The sequence below is a fragment of the Hoplias malabaricus genome, chromosome 6 (assembly GCF_029633855.1).
Source record: "Hoplias malabaricus isolate fHopMal1 chromosome 6, fHopMal1.hap1, whole genome shotgun sequence".
Classification (NCBI taxonomy): Eukaryota; Metazoa; Chordata; class Actinopteri; order Characiformes; family Erythrinidae; genus Hoplias; species Hoplias malabaricus.
Genome location: NC_089805.1, coordinates 25,311,502 through 25,336,885, shown reverse-complemented (window position 1 = coordinate 25,336,885; position 25,384 = coordinate 25,311,502). Strand labels below are relative to the sequence as shown.

The 25,384-nt window shown below is 38.7% G+C and overlaps 1 protein-coding gene across 4 annotated transcripts in view; it reads right to left on the bottom strand.

The window, feature by feature from the left end:
- The window catches only part of shisa9b (shisa family member 9b), a 37,506-nt gene that overhangs the window by 5,797 nt on the left and 6,325 nt on the right, over positions 1-25,384 (bottom strand). For 3 of the 4 annotated variants that reach the window (XM_066673504.1, XM_066673505.1, XM_066673507.1), the window contains exons 2-3: positions 24,186-24,307; positions 534-680 (exon numbers count right to left, since the gene is read on the bottom strand). In XM_066673504.1, coding sequence (XP_066529601.1) covers positions 534-680; positions 24,186-24,307 — 269 coding nt within the window. The remainder of the gene's footprint in view (positions 1-533; positions 681-24,185; positions 24,308-25,384) is intronic. The other variant, XM_066673506.1, reaches the window with a different exon arrangement.

Here is a 25,384-nt window from a genome sequence, read left to right as displayed (position 1 = left end):
ATTGTGAGTGGCTTTTATTGTGCGTTGATGTCTGCGTCGTTTTGCAATTACACCGCCAACCACCAGGGCCGAATCTCACACCTTTTCCTCTACACTTTAGTACATAATGTAGTGGTGTAGTATTATCAGTTTTATAAATCTTTAAAGTGCACTCTTTTGAGAGTAGGGCGTGGTGCTGTGTGGGACAGAGTGTAGTTTATATGAGGGCTGGCATGTTTTCCCCATATCTCCCCTCGGAGACTGCATATTTTTCCTTTTGATCAGAAAGAATTTTTTTTGCCATGATTTTGCTGCTCTTTGGAGTTTCTATAATTCAAGTTACTGGACTTCCTCGGTTCAGCTTCGATCATGTTTGCCTGACTATTGACCAGTGGCAGTCGTTGCTGTCTGTCAATGCAGCGCATAGTTACATTTCTGGAGAGGTGCCTACAGCATAATGTACACGTCGACGTGTTGCCTGTGTGTAGGTTTGACGCAGAAGCACACACTGGGCTTAAGGCTCCATGAGTAATGAAGAATGTATGCACTCTTACCCACAGCCTTCAACGAAGCATACTTGTTGATCTCCTTGTTAGACTGTGGCTGCTCATAGGCGTGGGAGACCTGTCCCAGCGGGGGATATTGTGTCATAGGCTGCATCAGGGCTGATCCTGGGCCTATGTTGTTCATCTGGGTGCCCTCTAAAGAGAAGAAAGGGACAAAAGCCAAAAGGATCAGGGATAGGATTTGCCAGAGCTTACTCTTACATCTTTTTCTGAAAATATTACTTTTTTAAAATGTATAAAAAATGAAAGTCTAGAGCCGCACAGAGAGAGCTTCAATGTTCTGCAAGACTTAAAAAAAAAAAAATCAGTGTGAAATATTCTTTTAATGTCTCTGCCTTCCACAGATCCCAGTTAAACAGCTTTACTTGTTTCAACAGTAGTTCCTTAGTGAATGCTCGTTTATTTCTAGGAAAGATTAAGGATGTGTTCCATCAGTGTTCTTTGAATTACAGCTAACAATATAATGGCCTGCGTGCAGTCCATCTAATCGACCCAGCAACACAACTTTGGAATTCTCTCTTCAGTGTTTCTCTGCATGCCATCCACAGGAAGCCGATCATTAGCCATGGATTTCTGTAGCTTCAGCCAGGCTCTCCTGTGCTAATCCCCCTCCGATCGAATCCTTTTGAACTGCTAATGTCAAAACATGTTAATGCCAAAAGCAATGGCACACTCTTGCTGAGATAGTGTTCAATAAACTTGATAAGGACACTGCATTGAATTTTGCTGCTGCTTTGGTACCACATTTTTCAGACCTGAAGTTGCCAAGGCTTGTCATCTCAAGGGACATATCTGGTATAAGTCAGGAGCCAGTACCAGTGCAGCAACAGACAGCTGGTCAATTGAACGGTGTAGGGCAGCATGGCAAATTGCCTGGCCTTCTGCATACTGGCTCAGGAGACAACACAGATGTTGTGGCCATTATTTCTAACTGCCTTGATGAGCCAAAGGAGTATGGGAGTGAATACCTATATTTTGGTGAAGAATGAATCTGCATGTTTATATCCCTATGCAGAAGTACATAGTATTGCTACATTAACTATATTTGGTCCAGTTCCAGACCAAGGCAGAAAATGATACTCTAGAATTTTAGTCATGGTTTGTTTAGTGTTCAGTTCATATGACAAATATGTACATATACTGTATGTCTAGAAGTTTATTGACACACTCCAATGTAAAATCTCCTACTTGTAAAATGCAACAATTGTGGACACAGATGGTCAACCCCCTTAACAAACCCCCCAGTATTGGACTGGTGAGCAATAGAACTGATTTCTCGAGTGGTGACCACAATCAAACACCTTTGTGATGAGCTGAAGTGGCTTTGTAGTCTTTTTCACTGCAGGCCAAATGGGTGCTAATATGGTCCTCCAAAGATGCCAAATGAGGTGAAATCACTGAGTATATTCATTTCTTAAGGTGCAGAAAGTGGTGCATTAATATATGCATGCAGTGATGTGTGTTTATTAGGATCTGTAAATAATGTTTGAATGTATGTCAGCTTTGTACAAAAACCAAAACTCTGTTCTACAACTACTTATTCTGAGCTTATGAAGGAATGATGAAATGTGTACGTGCACATAACAAATAAAATAGGCATAAGAGTTTTTGGTCCATTTTGCACCATACTTTACCATACTTGGCCAGAATTAATTCAGACGTGGACAGAAATAGACATATTTCAGAAGTCTTTGTCCACTTATTTGCTCAGAGTTTGAATCACAGCCTTCTACATTATTTATAATGAATCATACTAACAGAGCATTCACAGCAGGTCCATATTAATCAAACCCAACCTGCTATGTGTGAACACACCCTTAGGCATGAGGTACATAGGGGGGAGTTTCATAACTTACATAATAGGAAACGTGCTCTAATGTGCACCCGTTCCATTCTCTTCTTCAGAAACAGTTGTACCTATTGAACTGTAAGGGGTGTTGTCTAGGAAACATTAGCCTACTCTTTTCCCATGTCTTGTGAGTTCCAATATGTACAGCACAGCAGGCGAAACCTAAAAATTTAACGGAGAATATTCTGGTTTTTTTTCTTTGCTATATGCAGATGCCTATTTTAAAATTAATGTGTCACTTTTTTATTGTGTGATACATATATTCCCATAAAACACACACACACACACATCTTTCAAGCATGCTTGAGGCTGCTGTGCCTATAGGTTTAACCTGAATTAAGGGCATGGTTACGGAAAGCACATCATTCTAGTTAGCAGTTTATGCACACAAGCATTTTCACTAATTATCACATTTATGGTCTCAGTCTGATAATGGACTTGATATTACCAGGTGTGTAATGCATCAGTTGAGGCAAATTGTAGAAGAGTAATTAAACTGCGTTAAGAACTAAGTGCTTGAAAAATAATATTCATTGATGTTGTGTAATCAGAAGGAATAACAAAAATCATCCTGCTGCTGAGGCAATGAAGATGTAACAAGGAAAGGGTTTTTGCTGTCTGAAGGAGAGGAAGGAAAATGGCAGAGAAAAATGAGAAACCTATTAGAATATAGAAATCAGTTCCTTCAGTAATACTTCAAACAGTGAATTTTAAAAACAAAAAAACACAACAATTTTTCTTTAAGACACTCAATGTTTTGTCTCTAAAAGAACAATTTTAGAATACCCCAAAAAGGGCTAACCCCACAAGACGGATCATTTGGCCTGATCTTAGATGCATAAAGCTGACCCGACTGGTTTTCATTCATTATTTGGAGGGTTCTGATTTTTTTTTCTGGTGATACTATCTTTTGAAGTTTTCTAACCCATCCATGAAGATACGATACATCTCAAGGTCTAGCTATTGCTGCTCTAGGCACGCTGGCAGATAATGGTTTTTCATTTCCTCTGACAGTGACATATCATCTATTTGACACCATCATTACTCAAATAAATGAATGATACAACCACTGGATTATTAGTATTGAAACAGAGAGACATTTTTGCTACTACAAGGCACTTTCCTGATTTCCCATCGATCCACATGTTATTAAGGCATATTCTCTGATGTCCTGAAATCCATGTGCAAACATTCTTCTTTGGCTCTTGTTTGTTTATGTAAAAATGCCCATAACGCCAAGCATTGATTATGGGTATATTTGTCAGATATACACCATGTATTTGCCAAGTAAACGGGCAGCAAATGTCCTCCATATGGATCTTTAACTGCCAAAATGTGCTTGTGTACTCTAGTGACTTGTGGAAGAGGGTGAAGAGGTGGAAAAAAATGCACTGCCTATTCTTCTGCTCCACATGCATCCCTAGATTGCAAATAATTGGGGTCTCATTCTTTTTCTCTCTCAATCTCTCTCTCGCTCTCACACACACAGTTTCATATCCAGTTTTGGTTTTGGGATGCCCTCCAATTCACTGTTGCCATGCAACCTTCACTAATGTTAGGAACACACGTTTTACAGCAAAAAATGGCATTGTTTTATGGTCCTTTCCCTTAATTCTCCTGATTGGACACCGTTGGATCTAGGGGTGAGGCCATACTGCCTCTGTTTGAACATCATCTATTTGTAAACAATGACTTTGCTGTTTGGGGTTGATGTTGCATGTGTACAATGATGAACAAGTGGTTTGTCACAGGGTGAATGGCCAAAAAGCTTTTCGGATTTAGGTCAAATTTATTTCTCAAGCGACAAAACCGAGTGGCGGACTGACAGAAATTGCTGTAATTTGTGAGCAGCTCTACAACAGAATAGCCGTTTGTCTGGGGGGAGGAGATGTCGGCTATCTCCAAAATGTCACCCAGGCTTCGCTTCCCATCATTCTCCCTTGGCACACTCTTTGATTGGATTTTAGGCCATTTCGGCAGACAGCGACTTAATGAATATGCCAGCTTTAGTTACACATGTTTTTTGGCCTGTGGCTCTGCACCCCACAGACAGTGCAACTCACGCAGACACTAAACATGATTACAGTTAGCTGTCAAAGCCAGGAGTCAGGCCTTCTAGTCAGTATCTCATAGGAATGACACAGGGTCGTTACCAAAGGCACCAAACTCGTTGCTAACTCTTGAATGACAAGCAGGAGTAAAGAAAGCATGGCAATTTGTTAAGAAAACTGTCAGTTTCAGAAAATAGTTAGCAATAATAATGCAATGTAACAGTTTATCATTTATAATCCTGTAAGTAAGACAGTGTTAAATCCATCATTTTACCTTTATTAAAAGTAATTAATCTGGCTTCTCTATAATCCTGGTTAAAGATCTTAGCAAAATGCAATGCTGGACGTGGCAAAACACTCATCGCGGTCTGTCCACCCACAGACTTATTGATCCACTAATCTCCTCTTCCGGTGTTCTTGCTTTGAGACATCTTGGGGCACATTCAATTTGTTAGCCTGTGTTGATCATCAATAGTACTGGAAGGACTGGCTTTGAATTTGAAAAACATGTACATTCTAACAGTTTTTTGCATTCATTTGCATAACATCTATTGTTGGGTGTGTGATTATAAAAATTTAATACAACTCAAGTTTTTATGTGATGGAAGTTTACTTCACACTCCTAAGCTATTTGTGGGAAAGTGCACCTTTTCAGCACCAAATAAAACACTGCCTGCACATTTACTGCTTCTTTCCAGGATTTTGTAAACTTTTAAAATTAAAATTAAGCATAAACTGCTAAGGTTCATGTCATCTCTCTGGCATGGTAGATGCATATAATAATGCATAATTATATAAACAATGATTCTTTATTAACAGCATTTTCGCTGCCAGCACAGAATGCTGGATTAAAGGGTTCTCTCTATAGTTATTCAGACAAAGAAGAATATTTATTGATTTCCTAACATTATCACACTGCAATGCAGTTGCTTTAAGACAGTTTGTGTGAGAGGAATTAAATGCCTGCGAGATTTGAAGTTTTCTGCAAGAAAGATGCTGTGGTCCCTGGGAGTGTTACCTGAATAAAAGCTGGAGTGAACAACATGGGAGTAAGCAGCTCTACAGAGGGAAGAATGAAGCCTGACAGAGTAGTCCATGAATTAATAATGACCACTGAAACTTTTGAGCAGGATTGAGAGCAAGAGAGAGTAGGAGAAAGTCAAAACCTTCATGCAGCACATTTAACCTGTTAAAAAGAGCAGCAACACTTTCTTACTCTTTATTCATGGATGAACATAGAGTTATTCCAAAGGCATCATATTTTTCTAACAAATTGAAGCCAGTGATTCTTTAAGGTCAGTCATAGGAGGATAAGGGGTGGTAAAACATAGAGAAACAAAACTTGTATCAAATGCAAGAGCATATTTTCTCCAACACCCCTGTAAAACAGTTTCAGTTTTTTGGGAGTTCCCAATCCCTTAATGTAACATCTCAATGATAAAAAGAAATTAACAGACAAATGAGGCTAATTAGGACCTAATTTCCCACTGGTCAAAAGAGATATAAGTTCTGAGCTAATTACTTTTGAAGAGGAGCTTGAAATGATCTGTTGTGTCTGATTAAATGTGTGAGGCCTAAGAACTCATTGGATATGTCTCTTCAGAAGCTCAGCTATATATAATGACTTCATGGAGCAACCTAATTCTTGCCATTTTTATGTCTGTCATTCAGGCTCATTTCCAGCATCTTCTACAAGAGGCAAGAGCATGTCTTCTGAGTTTTTCAGCTTGATATTGTGTGTTATACTTTTATGTTGTGCTGAATGACTCTAGAAACCAAAGAAATGCAGACAACCTACAGTATACAAAGTATATTTTGGATATAGTAAATAGCCAATTACATTCATTACCACAACAACAACATTCATCCTGTTTAACTGCATGTGGGGCAGTGAAGTATATGTGAGCAATATGGTGATATTTAATAACCTTTGTAATGTAACATTATATTGCAATGTATTCCTAAGTAGGCTTTACAATATGTAGTAAGATATATTAAGCATTTGAAAGCATTCAGACTGAAGTCAGGCACTGATGTTGGATAATTTGTTCTGGATCACAACTGCCACTCCAGTGCATCCCAAAGTTACTTAAGAGTGCTTCACCACTCCAGAGATTGTTTCCATTTCTCCCCAGCAAAATGTAGGAGGGCTTTACACCACTGTAGCTGACATCTGGATTTAGGCTTGATTAATTTATTCTTATGTGCATTTTCTCTATTTCATGTTATGCTTGTCAATGAAGATTATACAGGTTTTGCATATACAACATTATATCTTTGTCCCCAACAGGTGAACTTTAAAGTAGCTGAACTCTTTAATAAAAACAGTCAGCATATTGTGTAAAATATTTTACAGCTACTTATTTTTTTTTTAAATCACTCTGACTATGCTCATGTATATTTTGCTCAATTGACAACTGAAATTGAATCAAAATTTTTAAATCCCTTCAAATAATATCTCCACTCTATATTTATATAGTCTGTGTTAAAATAATGTGTGGTAGTTGAAACTGCTCTCTAAGTAAATTGTCACAGAATATAATTGTAGATGAGGACAAACGGGTTGTCTCTAGTGACATTCGGTGAAACTGAGCTGAAACAGACATGCATACTGTCTCCAGGATCTAATGAAAAATGCAAAGCAGTATTTTGGGAGCTCAGTACCCAAGCGTTTTTCTATTAGAAGGGCAGTCCAAATTTCACACAAACACCAACCTAATGCAAAGTCAAAATAACAGCGGTCTGAATTTACCTTGTAAATCTATAATATATATTTTAACTGTCATTAAAATCTCAAATGATGGATGTTATTTATTGGGTTTTTGATGTGTTTTTATTATTTATTTATCTTTTTTTATATTGGCGTCTTATCATTTGCTGAGAGAGAAGACTTTAGAGTAATTTGGAGCATCTTTCCCCTATTTTGTTTTCCTGTGTTGGCTACATCTCACTCATAGACACAATTACTAAGACAAAGAAATTAAAAATAAAAGCACAAGAAAATATTATAGAAAACAAATGACAATCCTGAGCACACTGCTAAAATTATTAAGGCACACTTGTTTATGGACTGACCGTCTTAAATTCCAGAACCTATTAATTTACTCATTTTTTAAAATAATTAATCCTGATCTGGGTAGCAATGGGTTAAGAGCCTACACAGGATCAATAGGCTCAGGGCAGGAGCGCACCCTGGACGGGGCACTAATCCATCACAGGACTTTACACATTAACGCAGTTATTCATACGCTCATACATTCCAATATGTGTTTTTGGACTGTTGGAGGAAACTGGAGCACCTGGAGGAAACCCACACAGACACAAGGAAATAGCACAAAACTCTTTAAACACAGTCACCCAAAACTGGGACTGAACATAAGACCCAGAGACCCTGGAGCTATGTGGCAGCATCACTGTCTATTACTAAATATTACTGTTTTAAAGAAATAAAGGACATTTCTCATAAAGAATATAAGCTATAACAAAGATAAACAGCAGACATGCTAAATGCTTTGCTTTATTTCAGAGTCACAATCAGGGCTTTCACTAACCTTAGAATTGATTTTTCTCTCACTAAAGTGCCTAAGCTCTGAATGTAAAAAAAAAAAAAGAAAAACAGCAGCCAGTGGATTTTTAAACATATCAGGCCCTAAGTACTTTGTTTATATGCTTTATTGTTAGTACACTCCATACTCCAAAAACTCCTGCTGACAATAAAAGCATGAGAAATGCACTTGGCATTTGAAGGATCTAATAGGCGTTATCTTTAAGCATCATTGGGTACGCGTTAATTTTCTGTAAACAAAATCAGCTTCCCAAATCCCTGATTGTGGCTTTGAACCCATGTAACAAGCTTTGGCGAGCTCAAGCACTGTCTTATGAAATCAATGCCCCTATTGAAGGGCACAAAAGAATGCTAATTTAAAATAAGCACAGTGCCTGAGCTTGTCTAACCACCAAAAGCGTCAAACATGCATAGAAAGGCTGTAAATGGATTTTTCAAAAGATGAACCCAGAAGCTAGCAACCATCTGTTCATCCCAACATATTTTTCCATTCTCTACCTAGACTAGATTAAAATGGAGGCTTTCTTTGGCTGCCCACTGGAGGTAAAAACATGCCCGAGTAAATGAATTGAGTGCAGAAGGAAACGTTACCATTCTTTTGTTGTCTTGCATATTCAAATTTGAAAACCTTGCCAAGCATATGAATCATCTAAATAAACTAAATCATCAAATCACTCCTGTGAAAAAGATGTATAAAATTCAGTAAACAAACTCAAATTCTTGATTTATATTCTATCTATAGATTTCTACTCTGGGGTGTTTAAACTAGATCAGATTAAGCTCATGCATGTTTTATTAATTTACATTTGTTTATTTTTGGGCTCCTGCATTGCCTCGAATTGGCAGTTGATTTTGTATCCTCATGGTCAATAATGCGGTTATCATAGCCGATACAGCTGCCTTTCCCCATGTTCAGCCTCTTTCCAGGGTACAGAGGGAGGTGTCCCTAGACAAAATCAAAGCATGGACTGTGCAATAAATAAATAATGTTTTGTTCTGATGTTTGTACAAACAGCTGGAAGCCAGGCCTCTTACAAGAGTACTGGCGTTTGGTGCATTTTCAGGGAAGGAAATTTACACTGGTTTGAATATATTTTTACAGCAGGTTTTCAATGTCTTTCATGCATGTTTCAACACAGAAAGAACATACTGAGGTCCTGCTGCATTTTCAAAATTCAGAAACTGAAATGACGGTGCTGTGAATGTGAGAACTGACCCAAATAAGATATTTAAATGGTTTGTTTATATTTACTGCTTTATAGGCTTGCAATTGGAGAAGGGTTATATTTACAAAATGAGACATCTAAAAGGAAAAGGATATCAATGGAGATGAGCCATACGTTTCATATAATCATAACTGGGTTTACAGATGCCTGATTGTGGCATTAAGCCATATTTTTTCCTGTGCTTTCACCATGGAATTCTTCCAAACAAAAAAAAGTCCTAGTCATCATCAGTGTGATAGAGCCTCATGCGGTTATTATAAATATTCAATACACTGGCTCAGTCTGAAATGTTATAAATATTAATGGAAGAAGATCCACATAGCAATACCCATAACCCACCTTCAAATATCCCCAGAGCTATTACTTAGTACTTCTGTCGGGCTCCTTGATGTAAATGGTTTACACTTTACCTGGACTGCCTAAAAATGCATTAAAACTGCCGGCTAGAAAAGTGGCAATACTTAGGCTAATGAGAATGTGGTTTTGATATCCAACTAGTCCCACTGTGTTTTGGCAAGTTTGAGAAAAAAAGAATATAACAGTGAAGTGTACTGCAGTGGTACATGATGGTCACAATGAAACTTCAGACAGCAGAGCAATATTTGCAAAAGTTCGGAGAAATACTCATAAATTGCATAAATTAAACATAAGATGCCAATGCTTAAATGTAATACTGGGAACCATTGTTTTGAAGATAAAATTATTGTGTTTATTCTAATGTTAATACCTTAACTGCTGAAAGAAAATCTAAAATCACTTCACAGCTATCAATGACATTTCCCTTAGACTGAAATCAAGCCATTATTCCTGACATAATACGTAATGACATAACCCGTCATTAAATTATATTAATTCAGGAGTTTCACCTTAATGAAAATAACTGTCTTATGTACATATGCATTGCATAACGAGTCCCAAATGACCTCTAGAAGGGATTTCTTTCTTCTTCTTTTTTTAGGGGGGGTTTGCATGATATCTGTTTATAAAAACAAATAAATCAGACTATCTCTCAGACTGGACACAGTATGGAATTCCAACTTATAGCCTTAAGTGTCAATATTTCCTTAGAGCCCATTTACACCTGTCATTAACATGCATGTTTGGTGATCAGATCAAATTATTATTTCACTTGTTTGCATGAAAAGTTACCCTCAAGATGCACTGTGATCAGATATGCAAACCACATTCAGAGGTAGTTAGATCTCCTCCACATTATCACAAGTGTAACAGAATGCATTTGTCCGGAGTTAGGCGTGTGGTTAAAAGGAGGGATGACGCAGGGTTTTTTTTTTCTGTAGACAAGTAGCTGGACTTTTTCACAAATTAACTTGAATATCTGTCATTATATCTGAAAGAATGGCAGGGATCACACACATAAAACTGGACACCATTCTATCCAACCAGTCTTGATTCCTCTTTTGTGTCCAAACAATTACTCTGGACAATCATGGCACTGACCACTGCAGAAATCACAGTGGCTGCAAAACACAGCCTTTTCCTCTTCCAACACAGATGGTTCACTGCTTGTTTTAAATGTTTATTGCAGAGGTTTGAGAGCATATAATACACAGTTAGTGGCAGGGGAAAAATGTTTTTAGCCAGTTTGGCTAAAAAAACAAATATATGTATTGTGGTGTGATTTTTCCACAGGAAAGCAAACTGGATCTCATATGCTCAGGCTAGGGGTGCATTTTAATGATTAATGTAAGCAGAATCCAGTCAGATATATCCAGATTATAGTGATTGGCCAAAACACTTTTTTCAGTTCAGTTCTGATGTATAACTGCTGATACTTACACAGATTCCAAAACAATAGCTATTATCAATATTATGATCATTGTTATTTGTTGTTTTTAATGTTACATCATGAGGCTGATATAGACCACTATTACAAAACATATACAATTCATATGCCATCATATAATTTTTGAAATCTCTATTATCATAAAAAAAAATGTATATCATGATTATAGTCATTTTCTGACTTACTTACATAATGACATCATGCAGTTATACATCATATGGAGTATGTTAATTATACAAGTCATTTAGGCACAGTGACAAGTATGGTGGAAAGTCCTCAAATAGACTGCAAAATCTCACATTTTCCACTGCACTTAGTGGTTGGTCATTGAGTGCAATAAAGTTGGACAACTTCTCTGTGGCCCCTTTAGCCTTCGAATTGTCTGCTGGAAGTTTACCAAGTTTCTGGGAAGTAAGAGTCTGCTGCCTGGAGGTGTCCTCCTGTCTATTAGCTACCATGAATTCATGGTACTCTTTTCATGTGAAAGCTCTAAAGCTGCTTGATTTATCTGGTTGTATTTCTACCCTGACTTTAACGCCTGCCTTTACACATATTACTTTTTACGTGGCTTGTTTTTTGGCATTTCCAGACTAAAATATCTTCAAATAACATTTTAGTTAAACAACAGCTAATATTATTTGCTCACACAGTTCCACATAGCAGTTACCTCAGTGCCTGGTAAGATGTGGAACGTCACGTTATGTTATTGAGGGTTCATGGTCCAGCGTAAGAATTTGGACCGGCAAGAAAATCGGTCCTGTCTGTCTGATATCCGATGACTGAATTGCATTAATATCAGCCCTGATACCAAAGCAGATCCATCTCTACCAGATAAAGTCTCAGATCGTGCCTTGTGGCAACATAAAGAAATATTCATTCATTGTCTGAAACCGCTTATACAATTCAGCGTCACTGTGGGTCGGGAGCCTACCTGAAATCACCGGGTGCTAGGTTGGTACACAGAGAGAACAAACCAAACTTCTCACAGACAGTCACCCGGAGCAGGGCTCGAACCAACAACCCCTGGAGCCTGGAGTTGTGTGACAGCGACACTACCTGCCGTGCCACAGTTCTACCCGGTTAATGAACATATATTTGGTTAATGCTAATATATCATCAGGATCAAGTAATTACTGAAGATGTATAAATGAACTTGAAAGCTATTGGAATAACAGAGGTAACAAGGTTAGTCAGTATTACCTCTGAATTTGTGTTAAGAATTAGTTCCTTGCCACTGGTATATCAAATATATCAGGTACTGATGGTAGTTTCATATCTTCCTTCAAAAGTTACATAGTGCAGTTTCTGCAGCTGAGCCTGAAGTAGCCACACCAGAGGCTCTGTTCTCCCTATTCCAGCTCAGTGGGTCTTAAAAATTTTGAAACTGCAAGATAAAATGCTACCTAGTGTTGCTTTAAATACTATAGAGAATTTCTGGTCTTTCTTTAAACAGAAACTAGTTTGGACATGTTTCCTTACTCATCAAATGTTTGAATCTATCAACGATGATGGGAGATACAATACTGACTCTATTTTAATTTCTGCCAAAGTATTGGTAATTAAAATGTAATGTTTTAGCTAGTTTGTGCTAAAGAGTTTACACTAAAGATGTCCTCAAAGCAGAAGATGTGAATCAGAATAAATTCAAATTAATTAAATATTTGCAGCTTCATCTTCTGAAATGTAAAGCACAGAGAAGAATGCCTGGCTCTCTGTTGTGGGTTAGTGTGTGTGAGAGCAGATATGCTTCCCCCTGGATGATCACCTGTAGTATATTGAGGTCACAAAGTCACAAGTGTTACAGCTGTGAGAGGAGTCAGTGCCCAAGAGACAATACACGAGAGCCAGCACACTTCAGCACACAGCCGTCTGACAAGGAGCCAAAATGGAGCTCCATCTGAGTACAGCCTGAGTCTGTGCAGCATTGAAGCACTCCCACTAAAGCTTCACCTGTGGCAAAATAGGCACTTTTCTTTTAGTCTTGAAATTCCTTTAAACAGATCGTACAAAAGTATGTGTACATGTTTAATTAATACAGTTTACTGACAATAGCAGGATATATTTTACAGTGTTACAGTGTAATTATGTGTACACATAATTAAGATGAGCTGTAGAATACAAAACTGTTCACAGGCATCTACACCTGAATTCTACAGCAAATACACCTTACTAAAATAAACAACACTTGTAGGGGTGGGTGGTATGTTGAATATACTCGATGAATTGTGGCTTGTTCTACGTGGGATGCCGAATATGAATAAACTGCGAACAGAATACAAATTGTCCCGTGTGTTTTTTTTTAAGCCACCAGCATGAGACATGCTTTAGCATATAACTCCTCTCACATACATACACCATATAAACTCACCTGCACAACCAGGCCAACCACTCTCTTGAGCAAATGTGAAACCTGCTGTTCTGTTTGGATGTAACAGGGAAAAAGTCTGGCCATATAAGCCTGTATTATCTAACACAATATATATCTGTTTTATAATGTAAGCTAAGCTAAACAGACTGACATCACTAGCTGGCTGTTCAACAGGTCCTTTTATCAAATCCTCTGTTTCACATTTAATACGCAGCAGCACCAGTGTGGTGACAGTGGAGTGAGAATGAAACTGCTGCAACATTTAAGGTACAACAGAGAATTCCAAGATGCCAACTTGGCAGGGCCAGTTTAACTTAAAGATTGTAATCACCCTTCCTATTTACAGGGATCGGGGCAGTAATAAATGTTGATTTATTTCTTAAGACACATAAGAATGTGTCTGATATTTATTCAGGTTTTTGTGCTTATGTCAGAGTTAAATTTATAGCAGAGCTTATACAGTTAAATACAAGTGTAAAACGTTTCCAATAGAAAGCACTAATGAATATAAACAAGAATTATAACAGTGTGATTGTATCCATCAAATCATGAAATTAAGCATTTATCAAGTGCTTTATTAAAGATTTTAAAATATCATCACTGTCCAATTAAAAATGTATCTCCCAAAATAGTAAGAATGTTGTCTTTGCATCATTTGCATTGCAAGTGACATTTGCAAGTTATCGTCCTTCATGATTCCATCCTCTCTGAACAATGTGCATTCACATGTGGAGTGGGCAGTAAAACTGAACACTGTGTGCTTTAGTTTTCTTGGGGCTGTACATTTCATGCTTTCTTTTAAACATACCTCTGGTCATTGGGACGAAGCAACTCTGTCTTTCTCACCTGACCATTAAATTGTTTCACCAAATGGCATTTTCTTTGTCCATGTTAGCAGCCTCAAAATTGAGCTTCAGGGTACTGACTTTTTCTTTTAGCAGGAGCTTCATTCTTGCACAGCAGTCTCTCAGCACATGACAAAGCAAAACTCAGTAACTGTAGTTCGTAACACTGACATTCCAGCGGCTTTCATGGCACAACTGACTCTTAGTTTCTCTTGGATGGCATCTGACCATCCACAGACCATTTCCTTACAGCTGAGGGTGACAGCTTTCCTTTCGATCTTTGGCAAAGTGACCAAAGCTCCAAATAACATGTATTTACAAAAAAAAAGTGTTTTTGACTGGTATTCTTGCAAACTGAAGTTGCTTGGAAATGGTTCCAAATGAAATTCTTGACTTCACTGCAGCCGTTTTTCTTAGGCCTGCGAGCTCCTTGATGTTTCCCATTGTAATACATGTTGTTAAAAAATTTTTTCAGCATGTATATTTGGGACCCTCTGTTATTTTCAAGAAAACCACAACTAAATCTGCGCACCAAATTTGTAATAAAAATGTAATATGATTTTGTATATGCAGTGGCGCACAGGTAGTGTCGCAGTCACACAGCTCCAGGGACCTGGAGGTTGTGGGTTTGATTCCCGCTCCGGGTGACTGTTTGTGAGGAGTTGGTGTGTTCTCCCTGTGTCTGCATGGGTTTCCTCCGGGTGCTCCGGTTTCCTCCCACAGTCCAAAAACACACGTTGGTAGGTGGATTGGCAACTCAAAAGTGTCCGTAAGTGTGAGTGTGAATGTGTGTGTGTGTGTGGGTGTGTTCCTGCCTTGCGCCTAATGATTCCAGGTAGGCTCTGGACCCACCATGACCCTGAATTGGATAAGCGGTTACAGATAATGAATGAATAATGAATGAATATTCAGAGCTATAGTATTAAATAGGGTGAAAACCTAACTTCTGTGATTGCTATTGATATATTCTATGAAGATACTGATGTATATTCAATGATTCTGCAGTACTGACAACAGCACAGAAGTCCTTAGACTGACATTTTTGGATCAGAGCTCCAGTAACAAATAATTTTGCCATAGATTACGCTAATATGGATAAATGCTGTAAATTATGTAGAAAACTCATCGCGACAGCATGAGGAACAATCTAATTTTCCAAACAAATATATGTAAATGTGGCACCAGCAGATGTTCTGAACTTCATGCATATATATTAGCTCCCGGATTCTTGCAAATTTCACCTTGAAATAAATGCAGTACATGTAAAAGGAAATAAATACTAAGAAATTTAGTCCACATAACTGTTCTCTCTGGCGAAACAATTTACTGCTCCATATGCTTGTTCGAAGCAATGTTTTCTGTACAATGCTTCCACCAATTTACTGTATGCAGATCATCATATTTAAAAAAAAAAGAAAAAGAAACAACAATTGTCTGTACATCGCCCACAGCAGAAAAGAGCTGAACAGTCAGTATGTATGTATAGTATGGAGTCCTGATTCCATCCATGCTATTCTTATGTTTTTATTTTACATGACAACTGGAGCTGTTACTATTTCACAGTAAGACTGACTTCATGTAAATCTGATTATATGCATTTTCCATGTGTGAAGGAATGCATTTAATGAAAAATCGTTTCAAAGTCAACCCCACACTGTCATGTTCTCCTTAGTTTGATTCACCAGAAAAAAATTGGTACACATGCAACACTCTTCCCAAAACAGAAGGACTGATTCCATTTCAGTTGAGCACCATTCCCAGTCATAAGTCGCCTGCTTAAACAGCTGTTGCTTAACATCCAGCTAAAACCTAACAGAATAATTTTAGCTCTAGGACATTGCACTAATCTTCAGCAAGAATGAGGCTGCTGTATTCAGTAAACACTACACCGTGTTACAAGTATATATTTCATTACATTGAATCTGGTAAAGTTAACAAGCAAAGTTTTTATAATTAACCCAATTTTTATTTCTGCTTGTTTTAGTTCAAACACAGCTGCAAAGTTTCTTCAAATCTGAGAGATACTAACTAGCTAACAAAAACAGCCATTTAGCTACCTCCGTGTTCTTCTATTTACTGTTCAAATAAACACTTGAAAGTGCTCATTGGGTGACAAACAACTACTACTGAATTTGCACTTGAGAATTCTTGTACTGACACCTAGTTAACAAGTTAGACAATTAATCAGTTATCTACATTATGGAAAACAAAAATTAAACTGTAAACGTAACACATGACTATAGGGTTGAAACCCTTGAATATTACTTATTTCTTTTTATCAAACTCTGCTATTTGCCCTTTTAGATGAACATCTTTTTTTCCAGTGAAACCACAGCAGTAATTTCAAGGCTACAATTCAGTACATCTCCCTCCAGCTTTTTATCTGGCTCTGAGTGCATTAATATTGCACTGAATGGGGAAGTACATGCCTATAATCACCCATAGTCATTTGCAGACCAAGCAGTGGGAGTGTTTGACTGATCAGGATTTTCTGAAAAGTACCAAGTTAAGTCCAACACACACCCCCACCCTGCTGGGCCACAGCACTCTACAGAGCCACATCACACGGCGCACCATGGTGATCTTTGTTCTTCTCTGAGCTGTGGCTTCTGAAGTGCAAAGAATCAGTCTACCCTGGCTTTATGAAATCAGAAGTCATACGTCATCATGCAAATGAATGCTTATTTATGTTTGAGTTGTTATTGATCTTGAGTGATTTTTATTTATCTTATTATAAGGTGCTATCCCACATTTACTGCTATGGCAGCATGCTATCTGTGATATGAGACCACCGTTTTGACTGCCTTCCACCTGAGCTACTGTTGTACACAGCCACCTACCTGTCAGCATTTCTGCTGGCAGGAAATTAACTGATAATTATTCCAGGAGGAGGCAGGAGGAAAGAAAAGAAGAGGTCTCTTTTTAAAGGGGGATGAGTGATTTACCTGCCAGAGCTCCCCCTCTTGCATTCCACATAAATTCATTAACATTTAGAGCAGTAAATTTAGTCAAAGTCAGACATTAACATCCACACTTCTGTTATCCGGAGTGTCCTTGGAGGTATCTGGAGCCATGTTAGTGATAGACAGTGTGCTGAATACTTTTAAACATCAACTACTGTATACTGTCCAACACTACTTGTGCTGTAGCAAAGCATGTACTGTTCAGTGTGAGTGTAGGAGAAGCTCACAACACCAGCCATCATCTTTTTAATTATCCATCAGCTATAACCCTGTTCTCCCTGACTTCCCAGCCAAATAGTGATTTTCTAAGAATCTATATATGAAAAAAATCATCATAATGTAACTCTTTTTTTGAGAGCAGCTGAAGAGGCTGTGTGTAACTAGGGTTAAGTAATGGTTTTGGAAGCACACCATTCCATTACAAAGCCAGATTTGTGACAAATCACCACACATCTTTATCCATCCCTGCTGCTGCTTACTGCAGCGCCCATACTTCCTGTCTTAAAAATACATGAAGGTATGCACTATTCTACTAATCAATAAAATAAATAAAAATCAGCTATACAAATGATTTGCGGCTAATTTTATTATCAAATTATATTGTTGATTACGCAGTTTAATGGATAGATTATCTATATGTTACACTGAGCATGTGCAGCTGAGCAGTAATCCAAAGAGAGGACGGATTGAGATGTTCTGGCTAGCTCTAACACTAGTCCTGTGGGTTTTTGGTGACATTTGGGGACAATGTGGGCATCTAAATAAGTCTACTGACTTTAGATATGGATTGTCATATGTTTACATAGACTTATCACCATGCCACCAGGGTGCAGCAGAGCAGTGGTAATAGTCAACTATCTGTCTGTGCTCTTAATATTTCTCTCTCAGGTTTCATACAAGTTGCTACTTTCAAATCTTTGGACCAGCACTAGGCCAAATAAAATAAAAATGTGAGTTGCAGAAAGGATACCATGCGTGAATGTATGTACTTGTTTTAATCACAAAAGGTTATAATATAATAACCTTAATAAGGAAATGAATCTGGATTTGATTTACAGTGGATGTTTGTTTAAAAGTGATTTAAAATGTATAATGCAACTAGATTTGAAGTGAATCTTAGACCCCTGTGCTTATGTCCATTTTATGCCTTCAAAGTAAGTAAACATATTGTATTAATATTTTTGGGTGGCACGGTGGCGCAGCAGGTAGAGTCACAATCACACAGCTCCAGGGGTCTGGAAGTTGTGGGTTTGATTCACACTCTGGGTGCCTGTCTGTGAGGAGTTGGTGTGTTCTCCCCGTGTCCGCGAGGGTTTCCTCCGGGTGCTCCGGTTTCCTCCCACAGTCCAAAAACACACATTGGTAGTGTCCGTAGGTGAGAAAATGTGTATGTGTGTGTGTGTGTGTGTGTGTGTGTCTGTGTTGCCCTGTGAAGGACTGGCGCCCCCTCCAGGGTGTATTCCCGCCTTGCGCCCAATGATTTCAGGTAGTCTCTGGACCCGCCGCGACCCTGAACTGGATAAGCGGTTACAGATAATGAATGAATGAATGAATTTTAATATTTTTACTTGTTGTTTAAAACAATACTACATGAAAGGAACACAACATCATACTTTACATTAAAATTACAGCTTCAAAATGATTATGAGACATTGTTAACCTGTAAGAGGGAGAATTGAGCTACTATCATTGATTTTCTGGACTCAGCACTGCAGAAACTGCACTCTGTAAATTTTGGAGGACGGTGAGAATTTTTAGTTTACATTAATCCGTTATAAATATTTAATTGCAGCCCTAATATGCATGAATATGCTATCTATTATACTCTGTGCCTTTTAAGCCAGTTTGTGTATTGAATTCCCAGGCTAAATGTGTTGCATGAGATGCATATTTTGAGAGTTTCAGATTATTTGACTGACAAAGCCAGTCACGTATTTTCCCCTAGGTGTGTAACAGAATAGTTTAGCAGATTGTTTTTAGTGCTTCTGCAAGGTGAAGCACTATCCACTGAGTACTGAGGAAGTCAAGATGGTACTGTGCACTTTAAAATACATCCTGCTGACACAACGAATCATCAATAAAGACAGGTGATCCAGTTCCACTGAAAGCTGCACATGTTCATTTCACAGAATTTCAAAGTTCTGAATGTTTGCTTTGGATATAAGCAATGCCCTCTGTTTTTCTCTACAGTTTATTTTCTTCCAGTACACTTTGTCTCTTCTGTCCAAAATCCTTTAGAACTATGCAGGTGTGGTATGTTTTTTTTTTTGGTCAAACATTACTGGGCACTTTTGGTTCTGTTCTACTACTGATTCCTTTATTTATTCTCAGTCTATCGTATATGAAGCTTTACTATCACAGGGTTTTTCTTTGACTTCCACTTGAGACAACAGCAGCGGACTATAGATATCAATCCTACATCGGGACTTGGAGGCAAATTTAAATAAGGGCTGTAATAAATGAATAACACCAAAACTGAAACTCTGCCTTTCATAGACATTTCTTTCATGTGCAATCCAATATGCTGGACTGCAGAGCCAAAACAAGAGTCTCATTATTCAGTTACTGACAGGCTGTACAGTATCTTATTGTTGCTATTTATTATTAAGCTCTTGAGGATGCCTTGGCTACATCCAAATGTATCTGTGATTTGATACCACAAACCAGGAAAACTCTTCTGAGCTTTTTGCAGTCTTGTTTTGGGTAGAAACAGTGGTCAGCAAAATACATGTAGTATTGCCATGGAAACAGCAGCTCAGCAAACCAGGTGGAGTTGTTCATGTAACTGGAGTGCCTCTGTACTCAAGGACTTTGTCAGAGAGGAAAATATATCCATGGTATAATGCTTTGGGTTTTCTCCATGGCTACACTGATGCCCGTGTTTTAGGAGTTAGTGTACTGCTAAGAGACAGATCAAATATTGGTTCAACTGTTGCCATGGGGATATAAAGGAAACAAATATGGTTATCTTTTTACTCTGAGATGCAGCAATTTTAAGGTAAATCAGTGTATAATAAAACTTCTCTACTGTACTGTGGAAGGATAGGCTTTGTCATCTTTCTGCAGGGCCCCTTTTTGGCCATATAATAAGGAAGGGATAATTTTTATTAATAAGTTTTCTCCTGTAACTCTATTACTATTTCTATATTACTTTGATGAGCTGCTAGCAAGCAGTGAGGGTTCAAACAAAGGTGAGATTTTCCTGCTGTGAAAACAATGCACATCTCTCTACAATGAAAGTTGTACCTAAAACATTTCCTGATAGAAAAATAATGTGCATTGTGACAACGGTCAAGTGTCCAATACACTTTCTTAAATGTTGCCTTTCTTGCTCATTTGCAAAGCTGACATTTAAATTTGCATTTAGTCATGTAGACCAAATCCATTTCCATCTATATATGTTCCATCAGCATTACTGATAAACCGAAACACAGTTCGGGGTTACAAAACAATCAGAAACTGCATTGCAAGACTACACTGAAACAGTTGGCACAATCTTACAGAGAGAAGTAAAATAGTTTGTGATAGATGTACTACTACTCCTGATGATAACTACCCTGCTTTCCTCAAGCCTGCATGTAGTCTTCTTCTAAATAAGGCACTGTTTTTGATAAACAGTATCATGGTCCATTGCGTTTTGATGCAGCAATTATGTTCAATCTACTAACCAGGAGCACTCTCAACAGATGATTGGGTTGATTGAAAAGTTTACTCCATGGTAATGAGCCTGGAGTATTTAACAGACCCAGTGGACTGTCAGCTCTGAGCTGGCTGTCACTGGAGGGACAGAGCTAGGCAAACACAGGCTCTCGGCTGAATTAATTACAGTGTCGCCTCTTCACTAAGCTACTCCTCACCCAGACTACATTCGCAGTCGATGATGGGGAACGTGTGAGATGCAGTATTATGTTTAAACTGCAGCTTAACACTGGAAAGCTATTGACTCAGTGGGCCTGATTTTCTGTGTAGTAATGGGATTGCTTTCGGATCGTACAGCTTCTGTAAGCCACTCTGTGAATGCTCGTTATGTCACTTTCAGAAATAGTTGATACAAGATGTTTTTTTTTTGGTCAATAGCTTTACCAGACCATGGCTGAATGTGTAATAATAGACTGGAGGGAGACCAATGTCACATTAGCTCTTGTTTTAAAATGGCATTATATAAGAATAATTTCTTTGTGTTTCTGTTGTTTTGTAGAAAAACACATAAACCTTTTCGTTGGCCTGGCCTGGCATGCTCTCTTTGCATAACCCTGCTTTAAAACCATGGCAGGTTCTTCTCAATGGCCCTGAGGGCTTGCAGTCAGCAGATACACAAGTAAACACCTTAATGGTTTTAAGCAAGTGAAGCCAGTAAGATGCTACTTTTCTTTACAACTAAAGCTGTCACAACTGAATAAACACAATTCTGCAATAGGATTAAAGTCTGTGTTTCCTATACATTTATCACCCTGATTACTCAAGTTAACAAACAATTACATGTTGGTAATATATGTTCTAATTTCTAAACTCTTTTTTTTCAGTAAGAAATTGGGCATAAAATTCTATATAGGCAAATGTTTTTAATAAACCATAAATGTTTTGTTTTAACCTCATTGCATTTGCACGTTTTTATTTACATATTGCACAGTTGAAAAATGGGATTTGTTTAAGAATGTTCCAATTTGGTAATAATGGCCCAGTATGCTGCTATTTGATACTTTTTGGGTACAAAATATTGGCTAGATCCACCTGGCGTAGCACTGGAAAAAATATTCCCTTAATTCAGTACAGTTAGAAATTTAGTAAAAATAAACTATGCAAACATATTTTATCACAGTCATCAAAATTAACTTAAACACTCTGCTCTTCTGGAGTACAATGAGAAAATCATATGGTATGCATTTTAAATATCTGTGAAATTTTAACATAAGATCTATTTTAAGCATCTGCTCATGATTCTGCGTTGCATGGATTTTTAACTCAAAAATGAAAGCACTAATTGCAAACCTCCCAAGCACCCCATGTTGTGAGATGGTAGAGCCCTCTGAACTAATTCTCTTAAACACAACCCACTCCCCCACCACACACACACACACACAGACACACACAATCTCACACACACACTCACTCACTTCAGTGAAGCAGTGGCTTGCATGGTTCCAGCACTCTGCTGAGCCTAAACACACCCCCCACAGAAAGAGTGCACTCACACACTCCAACTGTTAACACTCATTCCCCCTTGTCTCTCCAGTGTCAGCACATACATACACACATCACACACATACAAACCCAAGAGTGTGCACTAACCAAGTCCCTGGATATGCCCACGACAGCTATTGTTAAGTAAACCCTTTTTTCTTTGAGAGAAACCATTTTTTTTAGGCTCGAAGGATTACAAAATAGAAATGCTGCCTGTATTTGAACGGAAAAGCACAATGCTTTCTGTTTTTTTCAGAAAATACAATCAGATTTTATATGTTCAAAAGACACATTTTATTTTTATCTCTTTCTTAACATGAAGATAAACCCCTAACCCTTACCTAAACCATATATGCATATTCGGATACCTCTAATAATTAGTTAATGCAGTGAGTTTAAAAGAATGGTTTCATCAGGTTTAAGGTCTTCATAGAAAGACTGACATGCTGAACACTCTTCCAGGCCTGTCCATCAAGAGTTTCCCCATCACTATCAGCCTCCAACAGTCAGCTCACATCAAGTCAAGAGCAGAGTCATGAACTACCACAAGTGCATATCTACTGCAGTCATTCCACGTCGATAGTGACACTGCTTCATAATGAGGTTCTCAAGAAAGCACGCAGTAACAGAGACAGCTGGTAATTATTAGAAATATTATCTTTCAACATAGTCAGGCAAGTGTATTGATATGACCATTCCGCATGCAACAAGGAAACTCTGCTGAGGAAAATCCACTAGCACCATGGCAACACAGACACATGCTGCAAGACAAGACTGCCGCATTGGTACAGATGGACTTAAGTTTACAGAATGTCCTTTTTAGCCACAAACCCAGGCCTAATATTTGCCAATACATAACATCACACACAACCTGTGATTCAAGCACGAGCCAACAGTGCTTGATCCTTTCTGGCTGGGCTGATGGGGAAGACTCGGGAGGTGTGTACAGTGGAAGCATCAGCACCATGAGCAGCTTGTTATCACGGTGATTAGAGTCCAGCTTATGCATGCATTTGCCAGCATGCTTCTGAGGTTTGTGAAAGAGAGAGAGAGAGATTGAGAGAGCATTGCTGTGTGTATTAGTCAGCCGCCGAGCCAGTGATAATTACCATCTCAGCGTGTTAAATGATCACTGTAGATGTAAGTGGCGCTGCAGCTCTCCGGACATGCCAAAAATGGCCTGCTGTAACAACTTCCCCCTGAGTGAGGGCCAAGTCAGGCAGCCTAGGATCTGTGCACCTCATGAATAGCCATGCAACCTCACAGCTGCCTCTCCGCTGTGAATAAGCCCCAGCTGCTTCTATTGGTTACTAAAAGTGGTGAGCGTCCACCAAGCAGCATGGACAAGAGTGTGGCTCTGAAGCCAACAGCTTAGTAAAAAAAATCAAGTGTAGACACTTTTCCCTTGACCTTAAATGTAATTAATCATCAAGACATGTTTGCCATCTGAAGTTTGGTTCTTTACCCTGGCACGGGAGCTATGAGTCTACTTTAGCTGCCAGTAATGGAAAATTATTCCCAGGATTTCCTACATTGTCAGTCAATTGTCACAGTGTAAACCTCAGATTTGCCAAGTTCACAAGGCGCTTCACAACTAAAATGTATGATATATAATATATACTTTTTTTTTAAATTACCCCTGACCCCCACCCCCATGGATTCTCCCCCCTAGTATGGTTCAGACCGGTCACAAAAACTGTTTCACTTCCATAATCTTTAACCATCAGATGTCACTAGATGTGACACTGCATGAAACAAAGATACACGACAGTTTATACGGGTACTTACGCAGGTTGTTAGTAGTGGTCCTGGCCTGCAGGCTTTCATAGGGCTGTCCATGAACTGCCAGGCTCTCCTCTCGCTCCAGGGGCTCTCCCGGAGCCGTCTGCCGCATCACCTGCGCTAGCGCTCTGCGGAGACACACAGTGCAGAACTTCCATCACACTGAGCTGAAAATCCGCTGCTTTGATGGCTTTCGGAATCAGAGCATTGGAGATCAGTCACCGTGCTGCTTTCCCAATGTGTTTTTAATGACACTGTTGTGAAGCCTTGTCAGATTTTGAAGTCTCCTTTCATGAGTTTGATGGATGTCTGCTGAACAGTAGGGTGCTGCACTCTCATAAGCACACCACTGCCTCCAAAATGACAAGCCATGCATGACACAGTGTGTGTTACTCATAGCACATGCTCACAAGGGGATGGGAGAAACCTATATATGTCTGAGGATAATTAAAAAGATAAAATATGGAACAGGTGGAGCATTAAAAGTACTTCTTTTATTTAAAAAGCTAACAACTGCTAAGAAGGGGTGGCACGGTGGCGCTGCAGGTAGTGTTGCAGTCACACAGCTCCAGGGACCTGGAGGTTGTGGGTTCGAGTCCTGCTCTGGATGACTCTCTGTGAGTGTGTGTATTGCCCTGAGAAGGACTGGCGCCCCCTCCAGGGTGTAATCCCACCTTGCGCCCAATAATTCCAGGTAGGCTCTGGACCCACCGCGACCTTGAACTGGATAAGCAGTTAGAGATAACGAACGAATGAATGAACAACTGCTAAGAAGCATATGTGTTGGGTGTGACAAAAGACTAGCAGATGTGAATAATCCAGTTTCGAGCTTTTGCCTGAGAAGATTGGTTAGAGAGGAAACATATGCAATCTCCTTCAGATCCAGCTAATGCCACTGTGCAACTTTAGCCTTGAAGAATTTTTCACCTCTGGAATTCAGTGAGTATTTCTGACCACACAACATGCAGCTGTATCTAAACCAGAAATGCACAACAATACAAAAATAATGATATCTATCTGCTTAAAATCTGGGCATAGGGCCAGTGTTTAGATTTGGCCCATAATTCACATAGATATCTGATAACGGCTGGTGCTGCGCTGCTGACTCTATTGTTTAAATTTACATTCACCTTTATTAGGTGACATTTTATTATTCATTCATTCATTATCTATAACCGCTTATCCAATTCAGGGTCGCGGTGTGT